The sequence below is a fragment of the Heloderma suspectum genome, chromosome 3, assembly GCF_057233095.1.
Source record: "Heloderma suspectum isolate Gila_16-S chromosome 3, 16-S_ref, whole genome shotgun sequence".
NCBI lineage: Eukaryota > Metazoa > Chordata > Lepidosauria > Squamata > Helodermatidae > Heloderma > Heloderma suspectum.
In genome coordinates this window covers 318089609-318108482 of record NC_139460.1, presented here as the reverse complement: position 1 = coordinate 318108482, position 18874 = coordinate 318089609, and the positions used below count along the sequence as shown (strand labels likewise).

The window sequence follows — 18874 nt, the reverse complement described above, 5'->3', positions numbered from 1 at the left end:
CCTTTTCTCCAAGCTAAACAATCCCAGGTGTTGTAACCTTCCCTCATAGGGGAGATGCTCCAGCACCTTGATCATTTTGGTTGCCCTTTTAGATATATGGTTCTTATCAACTTCTCAGAGAAGTGCATTGTGTGACACTAAGTTTAAACCAGCCTTCCCCAAGCTGGTTCCTTCCAGACATGTACTACAACTCCCATCAACCCCACCTAGCACAGCCACTGGCCAAACTGTTTGGGGATGGTGGGAGTTGTAGTACAGCCCATCTTGAGGTTGCCATGTTGGGGAAGGCTGGTGTAAACCGTAGCAGAGCTTAGACCATGAATGGACAACGTCTTCAGTTTGTATAATTCACAGCACTTGAGTCAAAAACCTGGTATTAGTCATAGTGTTTAAATATTTAGTCAGGCTTTTTGTAAATGTTTGCTCTTGTTCACAGTTCATGGAAATGAGTTCACAAGCTGAAAGGGCTGTTTCATAGCACATAGCAGAGGAGCACAAGAAAATCTTGGCTCCAATTACATTCTAGTTATTGTTGTTGTTGTTCAGTCGTTAATATAAATCTGGTATAATGACTACAGTGAAGTTAGTTTGGTACAAGACTGAGGCTTAGTTCTCAAAAACAGTAGATGAGGTAAACCTGTGTACTATACTCATAAAACCAGTATGTCAGAGAGAAAGCTAGACAAGAGCCTCTTCTTGGTGACATCTTTTTTTTTCTCCATATTGGGTGGTCAGAGGAGCATTTAGATATGAGAGTCCCCACATGCTGTGGTATAGCCTAGACATACGTTTATCACTGTTTGCAAAAACTAGGCCTTAGAGCCAAACTAAACGTTAACACTAATCAAACAGTGCCTGGCTGAAGCTTCTATTTTTTTACTCTAGTGTAAGAGCGTGTGGCCCAGATTTGGATTGGGACCATAGCACTCTGGGAGACAAGAATTAAACCTTCCCCACCACCATTGTTTGCTTCCCAAAATCCCCCCTCCCACACATACACAGGGGTATTAACAAAAGAAAAAAGGTCTCTGTTGGTGTCGATGGAGGCTTCCCCCGCTTTTGTATCACACACACACACACACACACACACATCGGGGGGGTTTCCAGAAACAGGGTATGTGGGAGGTTTAATCCTCCTCTCCTGTAGTGCGGTGGTCCCAGACCAAATTAGGGCCACATAAGCTACACGACAGAGTGTTTTTTTTATAGATATGCCTCAGCTACATGCTGCAGGATTAGCATAGGGATGGCAGAGAATTCCGCCACGGATTCCAGTGAGGAGCCCCCCCGGAATCCATGGCGGAACAGCCTCCTCCCCCCCCGCGGAATCCCCCGGGACGGCACTTACCTGGGGCGGATGCGGTGGATTCGGCAGCGGCGGTTCCGGCGGCAGCTGCTCTCCTGGCCAGCTACAGCCGGGCTGCTGCAGCCGCCATTGGCGGCTTTGCAGCCGTGATAGGCTACATAAGAATTTACGTAGCTTATCACGGCTAACCCCCCCAGAAAAACCAGCATACGCAAATGGTGGCGGCTCCGGCGGCCGCCATTTGCGTTCCCTATTTTTCGCTGTTCTAGCCTACGTAAATATTTACGTAGGCAATTACAGCGAAAAAAAAAGGGAACCGCAAATAGCGGCCACTATGCTATTTGCGGTTCCCTTTTTTTCGCCATAATTGCCTACGTAAATATTTACGTAGGCTAGAACGGCGAAAAATAGGGAACGCAAATGGCGGCCGCCAGAGCCGCCGCCATTTGCGTACACCAGTTTTTTTGGGGGGGGGTTAGCCGTGATAGGCTATGTAAATTCTTACGTAGCCTATCACAGCTGCCTGGCTGGTTGCAAATGGTGGCCACTACGGCGGCCGCCATTTGAGTCCGCACTAGCCAGTCCGCAGCCAGAAATCCGGCTGCAGATGGCCCTGGCTGGCTGGCTGCTCTGCAGAGCTGCTGCGGAGCAGAGACGGTCAGGCAGGAATCCGGGGGGGAGGACCAGATCGCCTCCCCCCCCGTCAAGGATCCAGGGGGAGGGACGGAGCGCCTCCCCCACCACCACGAACACAATCCGCGAAAAGGTGAGTGACTTTCGTACATCCCTAGTTAGCATAACATGCAATGTTTTTCATTTTATATCTACAACCCTCCACCAGCTGCCAAGGTCCTTGTTACCATAGTCCCAGTGCCCTGATATCACTGTACACAGTTCCATTGATATCTGCCATGGGCCTCCTGCACTGGCTGGCTGGCTGGCTGGCTCTGAGAACCACTCTCACCAGTTAAATTTCCCACAGTGCCTCACAGCTGAGGGAAAAAAATGCTGGAAGCAACTGAGCGTGGGGCGGCCCCCTCACCTGCACACTCCTTTTTGCAGTCAAAATAAAATTCCTACTCCACTTTATAGATGGAGGCATATGAATAAACCAAAGTGGCTGCTCCCATTAAGTTTTGTTTGGGCCTCATTCTGTGTAATATGTAGAACAGTTTTAAAACTGAATCCTGGCAAGACAGAAGCCCTGTGGGTGAGTGGTTCCCGAGTCCAGGAGATAGGCTCATTGCCTGTTCTGGATGGGGTTGCACTCCCCCTGAAAGATCAGGTCCGTAGTTTGGGGGTACTCCTAGATCCATCTCTGTCACTGGAGGCCCAAGTGGCCATGGCGGCTTGGAGTGCCTTTTACCAGCTTCGGCTGGTTCGCCAACTACAGCCTCTCCTGGACAGGGATAGCTTGGCCACAGCGGAACTGGCACTAGTAACTTCAAGACTGGATTACTGCAATGCGCTGTATGTGGGGCTGCCCTTAAAGCTGCTCTAGAAGCTGGAGCTAGTGCAGAATGCAGCAGCTCAACCCTGTCTGGAGCTGCCCCTTTTCAGCATGCAACTCCTTTGCTGAGGGAACTGCACTGGCCACCTATTAGCTACTGGGCCAGATTTAAGGTTCTAGTACTAGTGTGCAAAGCCCTCAACAACTTGGGACCAGGATACCTGAGACAGCACCTTCTCCCTTACCAACCTGCCCAGTCACTGAGGTCATCAGAGGGCATACGCCTGGTGGTTCCACATGGATCTGTGGCCTGATTGGAGTTCACCAGGAGAACAGCCTTCAGTGTGGTGGCCCCCTTTCTTTGGAACTCCCTGCCCGTGGAGATCAGGCAGGTACCAACACTGTGTTGCTTTCAGCGCCTCCTGAAACAGCACTGTTCCAGGAGGCATTCCTTACCTGACCAGCCACAGTTTTAATAGCATTCTGTTTTTAAAAAGCATAATTTTAATATTGTGTTTTAATCTTTGTATCCTTTTACTATATTACCTTTTATGTTCTCCGCTCTGAAATCTGTTTTAGATATGATATATTCCTGTTTTCTTCTTACTTCTTTTTTATATTAGAAATGATATACTTTATATAAAACTTTATATAAAACTTTTATTTGAGTGTGTGCAGATATGTACACATTCATATATATATCTAGAAATGATATTATTTAAAATATAGATAGTATAAAATATATTAGTGATTTGTTATTATTTTTTATCCTTTTTTTTCTTTTCTTTTTCTTACTGTTAATATTACCTTTATTATTATGGGCCTTTGATTAGTAATATTTGTAGTTGGCTAAATTTTTAAGCCCTACTTTTATACATTAGCTGAAGGGCAATATATGCTTAGTGGAAATGAATTGTATGCTTCCTTCTGTGTTATGACATGATACTGAAATTTAAGGTTGATTACCTATGCTGTACTGTTACAAATCAAGTGTAATAATGGCAATGATATAGGCATAATTTTGAAACAGAATGATACTTGAAGTCTGTGTGTAATCCAATCTAAATTTAATCCCTTGAAGTAACTTTTTTATATCTTTTCCTTTCCCCTTTTGTTTTCCTCCCCCTTGTCTTTCTTTCCCCCTCTCTTCTCTTTCTTTCTTTTCTTTTTTCCTCCCCCGCCCCCTTTTCCCTTGTTATTGCTGTGTCCTCTTAAGAATACTGTATTGTTGGAAACTGTAGATAATGACTGGGTTGTTGTTATTGTTCATTACATTTATAAAAATTAAAAATGGAATAGAAATTATTTTTTTTTTAAAAAAGAAATGTTTTAGATATGGAGCTGTATGCAAATATTGTAAATAAACACATAAAATAAATAAAGCGTCTAACAAGAGCCCACCATAATATCTTATACTTACAGTTTATCACAACGGCCATCCAGATGACCTGGACAGGAGAGTTGTCAAAATGCTGTCTACCAAAGGCTTTTGGGAAATCTGGCAGGGTTCCTTGCACACTTTTAGAAAATACAGTTTTTCCACCACAGAAGGATCCCAGGGCCCTGCTCATTTGAGACTGTGGAGAATAGGCCTCCTTTGAAGCAATTTTAAATGCTGTGCAATACACCATTAAGAAATCCCTTTGAAAATCTTCCTCCCAACAATTTGTTGCTCCATCTCTCACTATGGAAATAAAGACCACTTGCATAAATGTTTTCTCCAGGCAGGCCTTGGCAAAAATTTCCTTGTGAAGTATCAAGTAAGGGAAACCGTTTGTGCTGCTAGAGAAGGTGTTTCCTGGCAAAACTGCGAATTCATAGCAGCCTCGGAGGGAGTAAGTATACATATGCCTCCTCTTCAAAATGTGTGTGTGTGTGTGAGTGTGTAAGTTCAGCAGGAAGGTGGCACAAGAGGGGTCAGCAGGAGAACAGACAGTGCCCATCTTCAGCTGTGGCAGAGTGAGCTGGCAGCAGGGCATTGCTTGCCTTGGGCCCATGGGTCGCCAGACTGAAATCTATTTCCTAGCCCTGGGTTTATTTCCCAGAGCCCTGAGTGTCCCCATTGGTGCCAATGGAAGGTTTTTTCCTAGCTTAATTCCCATGCAGAGGCAATTTAAAGGTTAATTCTCCCCTCCCTGCATGCTGCAACACACACACACACATACACACACACCCAGATCTCTCTCTCTCTACATAGCAATTAAGCTTAGAGAAAACCTTTTCCCACTGGTTTGGGACAATCTGGGACAGAGTACAAATTAATTGAAGAATTTATTTTATTTGAGATTATTTGGATGAGAAATTAATTAGCTAGTTTTGCCTCCTTGAAATTTAAATAAATCCTAGTAATTATTTCTACATGTGCATATATAATTATAAATCAACATATGCAAATTTTATGCAGATTTATGTCCTATGGGCCTGAGCCCCAAATGTTTTACGTGTCTAGCAACACCCTTGGCTGGCGGAATAGCCATGTGTAACAAGACACTGGATGAGATTAGAAAAGAACATGGAAAAACTGTGTGCGTTGGTACCATCTACACTGATGTCCTTAGCAAGGGTGAGATTATGTGGGCTCCACACCCAGGCAAATTACAGTACATATCTGTAAACCACACTAATATCTGGAGGTCTACCTACTCCCAGATGAAACTGTTTGGGTAGTCAGACCTTCAGCTGAGGTTCTTCCACTGGGTGTCCTTGTCTTCAGAAGTAGAGGTGGTGGTGAGAGATTGCAGCCTTTTGGGTGGTTCCCTGTTTGTTATAGACTGGTGATAACCATGGCCTTTGTGGTAATACCCATGTTATAGATTCTCCTATCCAGAGATGGTCACTTAACATCTTTCTTGCTGTATTTTAGGCACCTGGTGAAGTCCTTTTTTTTTGCTGGTGCATTTTAATGAACCAGAATTCTGAAGTTATTCATGTGACTGTTGTTTTATCACATATTTTATAGTGGGAAGTTTTGTTGTTGGAGTAGCTGCTGCTCTATCTGCTAATGTATTATTATTTAATGCTTGAGTTTTAATGTTATGTGACTTTTATTTACTGTATTTAAAAATCATTTTGTACACCTCTTTGGGGAAAAATGGTTGAAAAGTGGGTTACGAAATTTTGAAATAAGTAAACAGCCATATAAACACGTGATTCCCAGATTACCCACATGCAGCAGCAGACGTTGCCGCCTTGGGCTCCTTGGAAGAAAGACAAGATATTAATGTAACAAATAAATACATACACACATACAATCACACATGTAACAGCATCCAGTGTGGTTGTCTGTTCACATGATAGCTAGCCACATGAACAACGCCCTTGCTGCCCTGGCAAAGCAACTGCTGGACTGGAGTGCTAGAAAATAGAGATTTGCTGCTGGCAATTCTAAAGACTTTCATTTCCATGCTAATCCCATCTATTACAGAGATCAATATATTCACTACTAGCTCCATATCAGACTTGTCCCTACACTCTTTCAAATAACTACCCAAGATTATCAGTGCTTCAAATACCCTGTCATTTCATGAATTACGGTTAAGCAGTTCTCCAGTAAACATTAATCTTTTCTTCTCTTTATGAAGCCACCAACAATGGATAAAATCTGTTCCTCCTAAACCACATTTCCAGCAATTATCCATTATATGATAACATTTCTTTGCTTCCTTACTTTCAACTTACTTTCAACATTACTTTAATCCTTTGTGTAAACAAATCAGAGGATCTCAGGATATCTGTGTAAAGAGTCATATCTGGATAAGTTCAGAATGAAAACACTGCAAAATGGTAGTTTAAAAAGAATTACTTAGCAAGATCAGCTCATATATCAAATGTAATTTATGTATTTAGTGATTTATGAATTTTAAAAACACATCCTAAAATGATAAAATAGAAGGTCAATAAATTACTTTAAAAATATCAGTTAAAAGTCACTGGGTTGGATCCAAATTTAGGTGCATGAAACTGGGATGGTGGAAGTGGACTTGCCTGCCCCCTTCTCCCACAGCAGCCTCTTCAGCCATCTGAAAATGATAACAGAGGGTTGGAGGACCGAATGGTGTGAGCTCTGGGAGGGCAGGGAAGTTCATGAAAATCAGGTGAGGACACCTTCCTTGAGTGAAGCCCTCCTGTCCACAGAAGGCAGATCCTGGATCCAATCCAATGGCAACAGGTACAATAGTAAAACAGTAGCACTCCGAGATAATAAGTTCAGCAACTGTCATCAGAACACCCATGTAGCTACCAACAGATGCTTTAGAAATAAATATTTGTACTTTCTGACAGAATAACATAAAGGCTTTCCATTATGAGGGTGCCCCATAGTGTGGGTGTAGCAACAGAAAAAGCTCTACTCCTTGTCCTCACTGGTTTAACTTGGGCAAAGGATGGAACATGCAGCAGAGCATCCCCCTTAGAATTCAGGGGCCTGGTTTGTATGTAATGAGAAGCCACCATGGGTGAATGTCCCCGTGGGGCTTCTCATTGTGGCTGCGGCTACTATTCTCAATATTCGGGGCACGGCGGGGGAGCGCTGTAGCTTCTCGTTACATGCGAACCCAGCAAAGATAGGTTGTTGGGGTGGTTGACAAGCCACCCACAACCCTAAAACAGCCCATGGGTTCTGGGTAGCTTGTCAACCACCCCAACACCCCACCCCCACCAGGTTCGCACATAGCGACAAGCTATGGCTAACCCCCACTGTAGCTTGAATATTCAAAATGGTGGCTGCCACCACAATGAGAAGCCCTGTGGGGAAATTCATCCACATTGACTTCTCGTTACATGTAAACCAGGTCAGAGAATGGGAAGGGATGTATAGGAGAAGACGTTCTCTGGGTGCGGAGTTATTAATGTTTTTACAGTTGTGACACCATTATGGAAGTGCCCTCATTCAGCCCAAATCTTCCAGGGTTGAGTTTTGGAGAGAGTGAAAAAGTGGTTCTGCATGGCACTGAATGGCTGGCTACCTGTGATATCACCAAGAAATCTGCCTTCCAGTCCTTGGATCAGTTATGCACTTAAAAAAAACCCACAACATTTTTTTTTAAAGTAAGGCAATGAACAAATGGCCAACAAATAATTTATGTAGCACTATTAAAAATAAAAAGGTAGCCCGATCACATGAAGCAGCGGGCTAGGACAAGACTGACAGATAAGGCAGTATTCAATTTGCTGATATGTACATCTGCTATTTCAGTTGTAAATGCTATTCTTAGAACATCCTTATTTAACTAAAATAAAGTTAATTTCAGTTCATTCACACTTCCCACGTTCACTCAAATAGTTAACAGTGCTGGAGCAACAGAACCTGATGACCAACCCAGGTCGTATACTCTGAAGCAGGAGGTGTGCTATTGTGATTGCTGCTTCTCTGGTGTCCATGTCTTCTTCAGAGTTCTGCTGCTTTTGATGTATCAGGGAGAGCAATCCTATGGTGCCTAGACAGAGACTGGGGGAGGGGGGTAGGATAGTATGGATTCCTGGCTCCATCTCCAGCCTCGGAGCCAGGAATCCAAGCTCCCCTCCCCCTTGCAGCCAGCATGGAAAGAACCTTTTTTCTTCAGATAACTTCCCCCCGCCCCTCTTTAATGAGCTTCCGTCGTGCATTAAAAACGTTGTTGTTCAGGCAGGCATTTGGGGTGGGTTAGGGTATTTTAGAAAATGTTTTTATTGTAGAATTTTATTGTTTTAAACTGTTTTTATTGTACATCGCCCAGAGTAGCTGGGTGACCAGCCAGATGGGTGATTAATAAATTTAATAATAAATAAATAAACCAGGCTGGCTGCCTCTCTGAGGTTGCACAGGGGGCATGCCAGTGGGCAGGGAGGGGAGGGGACTGCGGAGGCCAGTTTACACCATATCCCCAGGCCTCTCCAGCCTCCTTCGCTCCCACTCCACAGAGTCCCAGCTAGATGGGCAAAAAAGCCCATCTAGCTGATATGGCGAAGATCGTCTCCGCTGCTCCTCCCACTCTGCATTGGATGGCTGTAAGCTCCTGAGTTTGGAGGCCTATAGCCATCCTGATAGGACTGTGCCCTTAAATACTCTTTCTCCCAAGTCTTTGCACAATGTGGAAAAACATGTTTGACTACGTGTCCTATCTCTTTTGGAAATTCCTTTTTCCAGTGCTGTAGAACATCGCCTTTCTCTCAGAAACCTGGACTGTCACTTCACCTGCTGGCAAAATTCCTGAATTATATGACCTTTGCCTCAGGTTTTGGCCTTATCTGGGGAGTTTCTCTATCCAGTATTTTCCCCCCCAAACTCAGCTAATCAACTGCATCTTGTTGTTCACATTCCACAGTTAGCTTTGCATATAGAGTCACCTGCTTTCGCAATTCTTTAGCTTTTTTCTTCAGATAACTTCCCTCCATTCAAACCTCAGGAGCTCTTTCACCCAAAAGGGGCCATTATATGATTTTATATGGCACTGGCTCACCCTCATGCCTCAGGGACTCACTCTATTTTTACTTCAGATCTGTCTTCATCCTAAGATAATATACAGGAAGGATCTTCTTAAACATATTTACTTGTTTGTATATTACCCATAATGCACTGATTAAACACAATACATTTTAATGTACCTAACTACTAGAGAGGTAAATATGGTGCTACCTGATTTCTACATGAGGTAGATAAGATCATAAGATCATAAAAAGAGCCCTGCTGGATCAGACTAAGTGTCCATCTAGTCCAGCATCCTGTTCACACAGGGGCCAACCAGCTGTTGACCAGGAACCCACAAGCAGGGCATGAGTGCAACAGCACCCTCCCACCCATGTTCCCCAGCAAATGGGGTACATAGGCTCGCTGTCTCTGGTGCTGGATGTAGCACATAGGCATCAAGACTAGAAGCCATTGATAGCCTTTTCCTCCAGGAATTTGTCTAACCCCCATTTAAAGTCATCCAAATTGGTGGTCATCACTACATCCTGTGGTAGCGAACTCCATAGTTTAACTATGTGCTGCGTAAAGTCCTTCCTTCTTAGATGTTTGATTAGATGAAAGCTAACTGTTGCCCTTTTTGGTTTCTCCTTGTAGGAATCAGGCGAGTGTACAGCCGAAGTTCATATTGATGACTCTCTAAACCTTTCCAGTGTTCAACAGACATGCAAAATTATCCCAGGTATGTAAATTTTGAGTTAGCACTCAGAAGATGGACTGAATGGGAATGGCTAGGAATGGCCAAAAGAATGGTCCCTATTGATGCATGTAAGGCAGCCTTCCCCAACCTGGTACCCTCCAGTCTTGGACTATAACTTCCACCATGCTCCCACATTGGCCATACTGGCTGGGGATGATAGGAGTTGTAGTGTGACACATCCAGAGGGTGCCAGGTTGGGGAAGGCTAGTGTAAGCAGACATTCCCCAGGAAAATCTGGCACAGAAGTACCACTTAGAGATTTGATTAAAGGGCCTTTTTTTTTGGTAGCTGCTCCCAGGCTGTGGAACTCCCTGCAAAGGGAGGCTAGGTTTGCTCCCTCTTTGCTATCCTTCCGCCAGCAAGCAAATACCTTTTTATTCAAGCAAGCCTTTGGCGTGTAACCGGGTCTGTTGGGTTGGGGGTTGTTTTTATTCTGTTATTGTTGTGTCCTAATGCATTTGTTTTATTGTTCTTATTAATCAAGTGTTATTTATGTTTGTAAGCAGCCTTGATTGCCATTTTTCTTCATAGAAAGGTGAGGTACAGATAAAATAAAATAAAATAGTATTACAAACAAAACAAATAAGTACCCCAAGCTTGATTTTGTGATGTGTTAATTCAGTACACCCAGGGCAAGACTAGCTGAGAAGTGAGTCACTCACATCAGTTCAGTGATTAGGGCCCAGACATCTGAAGGTCTCTTTCTCTTTTATTACATTTATGGGTGGCTTACCATTGGACGGTATGGTCGTAATTTGCAAACAACATTTCTACCCTTGAAAAATACCACACAAAAAAGATTAGTAGTACAGGTATATTATGGCAGATTTAGCTATTTCTCCATGATTGGAGGACTACAAACAAACAAAAAAGCAGGTTTTACGGCATGAAAACCCACAGTTGCTACAGCGAGTAGGGGTGTGTGAACCCCACGACTTCAGGTCTGGGGGGGTCCATAGCCGGGAAATCCGGGCTGCTTGGGGCCTGTGGAGTTCCCTGGAGCATTAACGCATCCATCGGATTTTGTGGGGTGGCTCTCCTCCGTGATGGCTGGCTGCACCAGGACCCTTCTTCCCCACACTGGCTGTTAGGAAGCCCTTGACAGCCGGTGCGAGCAGAAAGGACCTCTGCGGCACCCCAGCGCTCTCGCCCTGGTCCCCTCAAGGGCAGACAAGGGCGAGAGCACCGGGGGCTAGCCGCGCTGGGACCCTTCTTCCCCGAGCTGGCTGTTAAGGAAGCCCTTGACAGCCAGCACAGGGAGGAAAGCCTCAGCGGCAATCAGCACCATTTAGAATGGAGAGCTGCCCTGTGGGAAATACGATGGACCCGGAGGTGAGTGGGGTCAGTCCGCTGCAGACTTTGCAGATCAGATTCTTGAGAATCCCGCCTGATTTGAATCTGCAGCAGATTTCTCTGCCATCCCTAACAGCAAGGGGTGTGCATCATGTGCCATGATTGCCTGTGAGGCACAGTAGAGCTGGAGTAAATCCCAGGGTCAAAGCATTGGGACCTTTTGATTAGCTGGGATGAAGATGACATCCGCCACACCTTCTCTGTTCAGGCTTCTCCATTCTCTCTGAGTTTAGCTGCAATCCTCACAGTAGCTGGTGGGGAAATTTATTTTCCCAGCAACAGTTTATTTTTGTGAGCTATCCCTGTTATACTGCGAAGTATTGTGCTCTGTGGGGCAGCTTGGTTTTGAATGGGTAATTAATACGCATTAGCATTACAAAAGATCTGCTCTTGATGGAAATGAAAACTGCTTGAACTAGTTTCTTGACTTTGAGATAGAAGAAACTCCTGTAAAACCTTGAGCTGGTGGTCTTATGTTATTTGGGGACCCATTCTCATGCAATCTCAGGTCTCTCCAGCCAAAGTCTAACATGCTAACAACACTGCCCTTTGCCATATCTCTATTCTACCACACGCACGTCATCCTCATTAATTGGGTATTATGCTATGCACTGCTCAGTGGAGGCCAAGCACCTTGGAGAGCTCCTCTAGAGTTCTGACTGGTTCTGACTGAAACCCGGAGTTGCCGCCCCACTGACGTCAGAGCCACCAGCCTCCACTGGTACTGCTGCTCTTTGGGTGGGGGTGGGGGGATACACACACACATGCATGAACACAGCTGCCTGCATTTTGGACTCTCGTTGGCGGCGTGGCTATGATGACCACCTGCACTTCAACATTTACCGCTGCAACACCAGGCAAGACTGCACAACTGGAGCAAGGGGCTAACGAATCTTGATGAGAGAAGGGCAGGCTGTAGCCAAAATGTTTGGTTTGACCTAATCCAGCAGACGTTCATGTGACCATTCTGAGGACTAGGCTAGAGCGCAAGCAGAACCAGGGGAAGGTTTGTTACAGATAAAGATTATAAAGATTTATTTTATAGGTTCTAAAATATACAAAGTGCTTTGCAAAAGGGTAAAATAAGCAGGTATACTGCTTGCACTCTTAAATACAGGCAAGAGACAAAAAAGAGGAAAAGGAGAGAATATCTTTATTATAAAGTTATTTATTATTTATTTTTTTAATCCAGCTACAGCCAATAACAGAGGTTCTCTGGGCAGATCACAAGAACTTAAACAATAAAGTACAATATAAATCCATGAAAGCTAAAAGAATAAAATACAATGTAAAAACAACAAACTTCACAGGAATAAATATATAGCCATAAAATATTAAAAAGTAAACTCTAAAATGTCTGGAAGAAAAGTTTTTGCCTGGCACCGAAAAGATAACAATGTAGAAGCCGGGTGAGCCTCCTTGGGGAGGGCATTCCATAAAGAGGGTGCCACAACTGAGAAGGCCCTCTCTTTTTCAGCCACCCACTAAACTTTCTTCAGCGGGGGCAACCAGAGGTGGGCCTCCAAAGATGACTTAAGGAACTGAGCAGATACATACCAGAGGAGACATTCCCTTAGATACTCTGGTTCCAAGACATTTAGGGCTTTAAAGATCAACACCAACACTTTTAATTGGGCTCAGAAATGAACTGGAAGCTAATGAAGCACTGGTGTCACATGATCACATCAACCAGTCCCAGTTAGTAGCCTAATCGCTCTATTTTGAACTAACCGAAGTTTGGAAGCAGTCTTCAAAGGTAGCCCCATGCACAACACATGGCAGAATCCAACCAGGAGGTTACCGGAGCGTGGATAACTGTCACCAGGCTATCTCTGTCCAGATAGGGTCAACAGCTGATATATCAACCTAAGCTGAGAAAAGGCACTCCCACTCACTGAGGCCGCCTGTCCTCAACTGACAATGATGGACTAGAAGCACCCCCAAGCTGCTCATCTGTCAGGGGGGCTGCAACCTTCAGAACAGGTTGAACATTGCTCAGCTGGGCAGATGACCCACTCATGAACAGTACCTCCATCTTGTCAGGATTGAGCTTATGTTTGTTGGCACTCATCCAGTTACCCTGCTGAGGCACCAATTCAGAATATTCACCACATCACCTAGGGTAGATGAAAGGGAAAGGTATATCTGGGCGTCATCTGCATATTGATGGCATCTCTCAGCCCACACCCCAGATAACCTCCCTAAGTGGTTTCTTGTAGATTTTAAATAGTATAGGGGATGAAATAGCATAGAGGATAAAATTGAGCCCTGTGGAACCCCAGGACGTAATTCCCATGGAACAGAGCAATAATCCTCCAGCAATACCTTCTGGAAATGGCCATCCACGTAGGAACAGACCCACTGTAAAACACTGCCCCCAACCCAGACAGTGGATCCAGAAGGATACCATGATTGATGGTATTGAAAGCTGCTGAGAAGTTCAAAAGAATCAACCTGGTCACACTCCCCCCTTCTCTCTCTCTCTCTCTCTCAGCAAAGGTCATCACAGTTTCTGTCCAAAACCCATATTGAAATGGATCTAGAAAAACAGCTTCATCCAAGTGTAACCCTGTGCAGTAAAGTTGCCTGGTGGAATACCAGCATCTCGAAACCTTTTGGCCCTGATGAGCCACTGTAGGGAGGGGTCAGTATAAAAGGAGAGAGAGGGAGAGTGGGAGGAGAGAAAAGAAGACAGAGATTATAAAGCACGGGTCCCCAACGCAGCACCTGCAAAGCTCTCCACTCCCACCCCCCTTCAAAAATTTATTTTAAATAAAAAACTTGAAAAATGTTAGGGCGCTAAGTTCTCCTTCTTGTTCCTGAACCTGCCGCTGTTCAGTAGGCAGGAAGAGAAGGAAATAGTTGCTTCCTGGCTCCACCCAATCTTCTTCCATCCACACAGACCTATTTCTCCACTCCCAGCCTCTAGCACTGATATTTTTGCCATTTTTCCCTCCCACAACCTCTTTTGACTAGCCAGAGCCTCCATGGGAGCCATTTTGTGGTGGTGCCCACAGCACTTTCTCAAATTCCCAAAGGTGCCCATGGGGCCAAAAAGGTTGGGAACCCCTGTTATAAAAGAAGGTTCTGAAGACATTATGAAGAGGCAGAGACAGGCCCTAAGAAGGCTGAGAAAAGACCAGGAAAGAGAGCAGAAGCAGTAGCAGCATTCTGACCTCCCCCCAGTTACCAGTTAGCAGCGGCCCCACAACCACCTCCCAGTAACTGAGGCCTAGTACAGCTACATCTGAGTACAGAACTGCACAGCTTGAGACATGTCTTAAGACACCATCTACATCTGTGGATAGTATTACAGTTGGACTCCCTTCCCTCTGTTTTATGGTTTAGGGAGCAATCCTATGGCCCCTAGACAGCAGCTAGATGGCCATAGGATATGCTGTTTTCCGGGAACTGACCTCCCCGCAGGTCCATGCTGCCTTAGAGGCAGCACAGAGGAGCCCTATCCTCCATGCTCGGAAGAGGAGCGCAGAGCAGCTGAAAAGGGGCGGGGCTGGGGGCGTTCCAGCACAGGGAGAGTGGATTTGCATGTACGACACATCCTATGTGTCGTACATCAGCCTCCTCTCCCGCTCAGCCCCCCTCCCCCGAAATCGGTGGTCTAGCAGAAGAAGCAGAGCAGGAGAGGCACAGAGCGAACGATCCCCCCATGCTTCTCCTGCCTTGCTTTGGATCGGCGGTCACCTCCAAGTTCAGAGGCGGCAGCCTATCTAGATAGGATTGCACCCTTAACGTCTTACTTTAAAATGCTCAATCATTTGAATGTTTTGTTTTGATTCTTCTCCCTTTTTCCCCTTCCTTGATAAATAAATCATCAGAAAAGCCATGCTGAATCAGACCAAAGGTCCATCTAGTCCAGTATTCTGTCCACACTGTGGCCAACCAGCTGCCTGTGGGAAAGCACAAGTAGGACATGAGTGCAAGTTATGTTTCGTTCATTCATTTATTTATTATATTTCTATACCACCCCATAGCTGAAGCTCTCTAGGCGGTTCACAAAAATTAAAATACATTATACAAAGTATAGAACCATTCATGTAATGACATAGAACAAATAGCACATACAACAACAACATATACCTTAAACACTTTAAAATAATCAGCCATTTATTTATTTATTAATTTATTATTAAATTTATTAATCGCCCATCTGGCTGGTCACCCAGCCACTCTGGGCGATGTACAACATACAATAAAAACAGTTTAAAACAATAAAATTCTACAATAAAAACATTTTCTAAAATACCCTAACCCACCCCAAATGCCTGCCTGAACAACAACGTTTCTAATGCACGACGGAAGCTCATTAAAGAGGGGGCATGACGGAGTTCCCTAGGGAGGGAGTTCCACAGAGTGGGGGCCATCACAGAAAAGGCCCTCTCCCTCGTCCCCACCAGTCTAGCTGTCCTGGCTGATGGGACAGAGAGAAGGCCATCCGAGGCTGATCTTGTTAAGCGGCCTGTCTGGTGCTGCTGGAGGCGCTCCTTAAGATAGGCTGGGCCGGAACCATATAGGAACCATGTAGGTTCCAACCATATAGGCTGGGCCGGAACCATAGACAAAGAGACTTCTTCTGTGCTGCCAAATGCCTGAAAGAAGAGGGCAGTTTTAACCTGGTGCCAAAAAGATGTCAATGTTGGCTCCAGGCAGGCCTCGTCAGGGAGATTATTCCATAAATGGGGGGGGGGCGCACCACTGAGAAGGTCCTCTCCCTTGTTGCCGCCCTCCAAGCTTCCCTAGGAGGAGGCTCCCAGGTGAGGGCCCTAGATTCAGAGCATAGTGTACAGGTCAGTTCATGCCAGGAGAGGCGTTCCGTCAAGTACTGTGGTCCCGAGTTGTGTAAGGCTTTATAAGTCAAACCCAGCACTTTGAATTGGGCTTGGAAATATATAGGCAGCCAGTGTAAGCAGCCCAAAATCAATCTTATATGTTCAGACCTTCTGGTCCCCATTATGAGTCTGGCTGCCGCATTTTGCACAAGCTGCAGCTTCTGAACCATCTTCAAAGGCAGCCCCACAGAGAGCGCATTGTAGTAATCTAACTTGGAGGATACCAGAGCATAGACAACTGAAGCCAAGTTATTCCTGTCCAGATAGGGGTGTAGCTGGGCCACCAAACGAAGTTGGTAGAAGGCACTGTGTGCCACTGAGGCCACTTGAGCCTCAAATGACAAAGATGGCTCAAGGAAAACCCCCAAGCTACGAACCTGCTCCTTCAGGGGGAGTGCAACCCCATCCAGAACAGGTTGAGCAACCTCCATCTGGTCAGGAGAACCACCCACTAACAGCATCTCAGTCTTGTCTGGACTGAGTTTCAGTTTATTAGCCCTCAACCAGTCCATTGTCACAGCCAGGCACTGATCCATAGCCTCACCTGAGGATGAAAAGGAGAAATAGAGCTATATGTCTCACCAGCATACTGATGACAACACACTCCGAAACTCCGGATGATCGCAGTCAACCGTTTCATGTAGATGTTAAATAGCATGGGGGACAAAACTGACCCCTGTGGAACCCTATGCTGGAGAATCCACGGGGCTGAGCAATATTCCCCGAGTACCACCTTCTGGAGCCGACCATCCAAATAGGAGCAAAGCTACTGCAATGCAATGCCTCCCACTCCCAGCTCAGACAATCATCCCAGAAGGATACTATGGTGGATGGAACTGAAAGCCAATGAGAGATCAAGGAGAATCAACAAGGTCACACTCTCCCTTTCTCTCTCCCAACATATGTCATTATACAGGGCAACCAAGGCTGTTTCCATGCCAAAACCCAGCCTGAAGCCCGACTGAAATTGATCTAGATAATCAGTCTAATCCAAGAATGTCTGAATCTGGTTGGAACCACCTGCTCAAGGACCTTGCCCAGGAAAGGAACATTGTGGATGTGCAAGTGTCTGTGCAAGCACAATCCAAATTACTAAGAACCAGCACTTTTTCAGAGCATCTTATAGGACTTTTACACCAGCCTAAAATGCCACATTTAAAATGGGGCTTTCTGCTTCCATTTTAAATGCAGGATCATGATGACTCCCTTTACATAGGCTTCCTTCCCCCCACTTTTCCCCCTTATCTGAGTCTTCCATATGGTTCATTATACAGCTGCTAGATGGCACCATGGTCTAGCTCCTCTTATTGTGAGTTTTCCTCTTTTCAAGGAGGGAACTCAAGCAGAACACAAGCGCTATAATTTGATAGCTCATTATCTCCGATCTTTAAAAAAATGGAATAAAGGTTATTTAGTGCAGGAGACACCCTGGAGGTTGATGACGTCATCTAAAGGACCTGCAAACATCCGTGGGTAACCAATCTCAACAGCAGGATAAAAGCTCCGTGTGAAGAAGCCCAGTGTTAAGCTTCTTTCATAAACAGTTTTATTTTATTTTTTTATCTACCAGCAAGTCTATCTAGCTTTCAGACATATTTATAAGGCAATGGTGACACCTAGTTGTCACTGACATTAAATGGCAGATGTGTATACTTCACAAGGGGATTTTCTGACTTCTGAAAGCTGAAATCTAAACTTATATGCACTGGGCATGTCTGCTGTACATCACTGGGAAACACAGCTGTGATTCCAAAGCCTGAGAAAAGTTCCTCACTGTATTTAACAACAGAACTATAAGCAATCTTCCCCTATCCATCCAAATCTAATGAAATGGATATACTATATGCAGGCTAATATGTTATTATCTGGACAAATTCACATGGCAGGGGAGTGGGAAATTAGTAATTGAGTAGGATTGCCAAGTTCAAGCCCTGCAACAACAAATAACAATAAATATAATAATACCGCCTTGAGTCCCAGTATTGGGGGGAAAGGAGGGATATAACAACAACAACAACAACACATTTTTTTATAGCAGGGATGGGCAAAAGGTAGTGATTTGCAATACATCTGCAAGGGTTTCTCCCTCCCAATTGTCAACAATAGCAACAACTAAAAAGCCTTTGCTCCCTAAATTAGTTTTCTGAAAAAGCTTGGGGGGAAACCAGGAGTGGATTTTCTGTGAACGGAATTCTGAGCTTGGTTATGGTAATGATCACAAATTCCTGGGCTTAGCATGCTCAGAGGTACCCTGTTCCTTCATTCTTTGTGCATGTCTGCTCGCCTGCATCACTATTTTGCTCCTGGCTCCACCTGATGGATCTCAGAGTTCAAGTTAAAAAAAAAAAAAGTGGATCGCACAAGCCTGAAGTCTCCCCACTCTTGATTTACAGTGCTTACAGCTGCTGTGCCTTCCACCTTAGAGGTGTCTCCACAAGCGATTTACTGCAAGGTTGCAGTGCTCAATGTCAGGGCACATGATGTCATGGCCATCTCGCAGCCACCCTGGAGTTTCGCATCGAAAAACCAGTTCTTCTGAGACTACTTTTAGTCTGATTGTTTTCTTTAATTCGGCTTGTCTGTGCTTCTGTTGTGGTGTGTACCACCCTCTACATTTACTCCAGCATGATTTCCCTGCCCAGGGGTGTGTCTTTCACCTGGCCGTGACCTCACTGACCCGGTCAAGGGGTGTTTCCCCAATGTTTCCGCCCTTTCACAGCTGGCCATCAGAGTTCTGAGCTACCTCGTGGTGTTACTTCACCTTGCATACTGCTAA

The 18874-nt window shown here is 45.0% G+C and overlaps 1 protein-coding gene across 1 annotated transcript in view; it reads left to right on the top strand.

The window, feature by feature from the left end:
- KNG1 (kininogen 1) overlaps window positions 1-18874 on the top strand; it is a 65056-nt gene that overhangs the window by 8313 nt on the left and 37869 nt on the right. The window contains exons 2-3 of the mRNA XM_084845708.1: window positions 4481-4591; window positions 9796-9880. Of these exons, the coding sequence (XP_084701834.1) occupies window positions 4481-4591; window positions 9796-9880 (196 nt within the window). The remainder of the gene's footprint in view (window positions 1-4480; window positions 4592-9795; window positions 9881-18874) is intronic.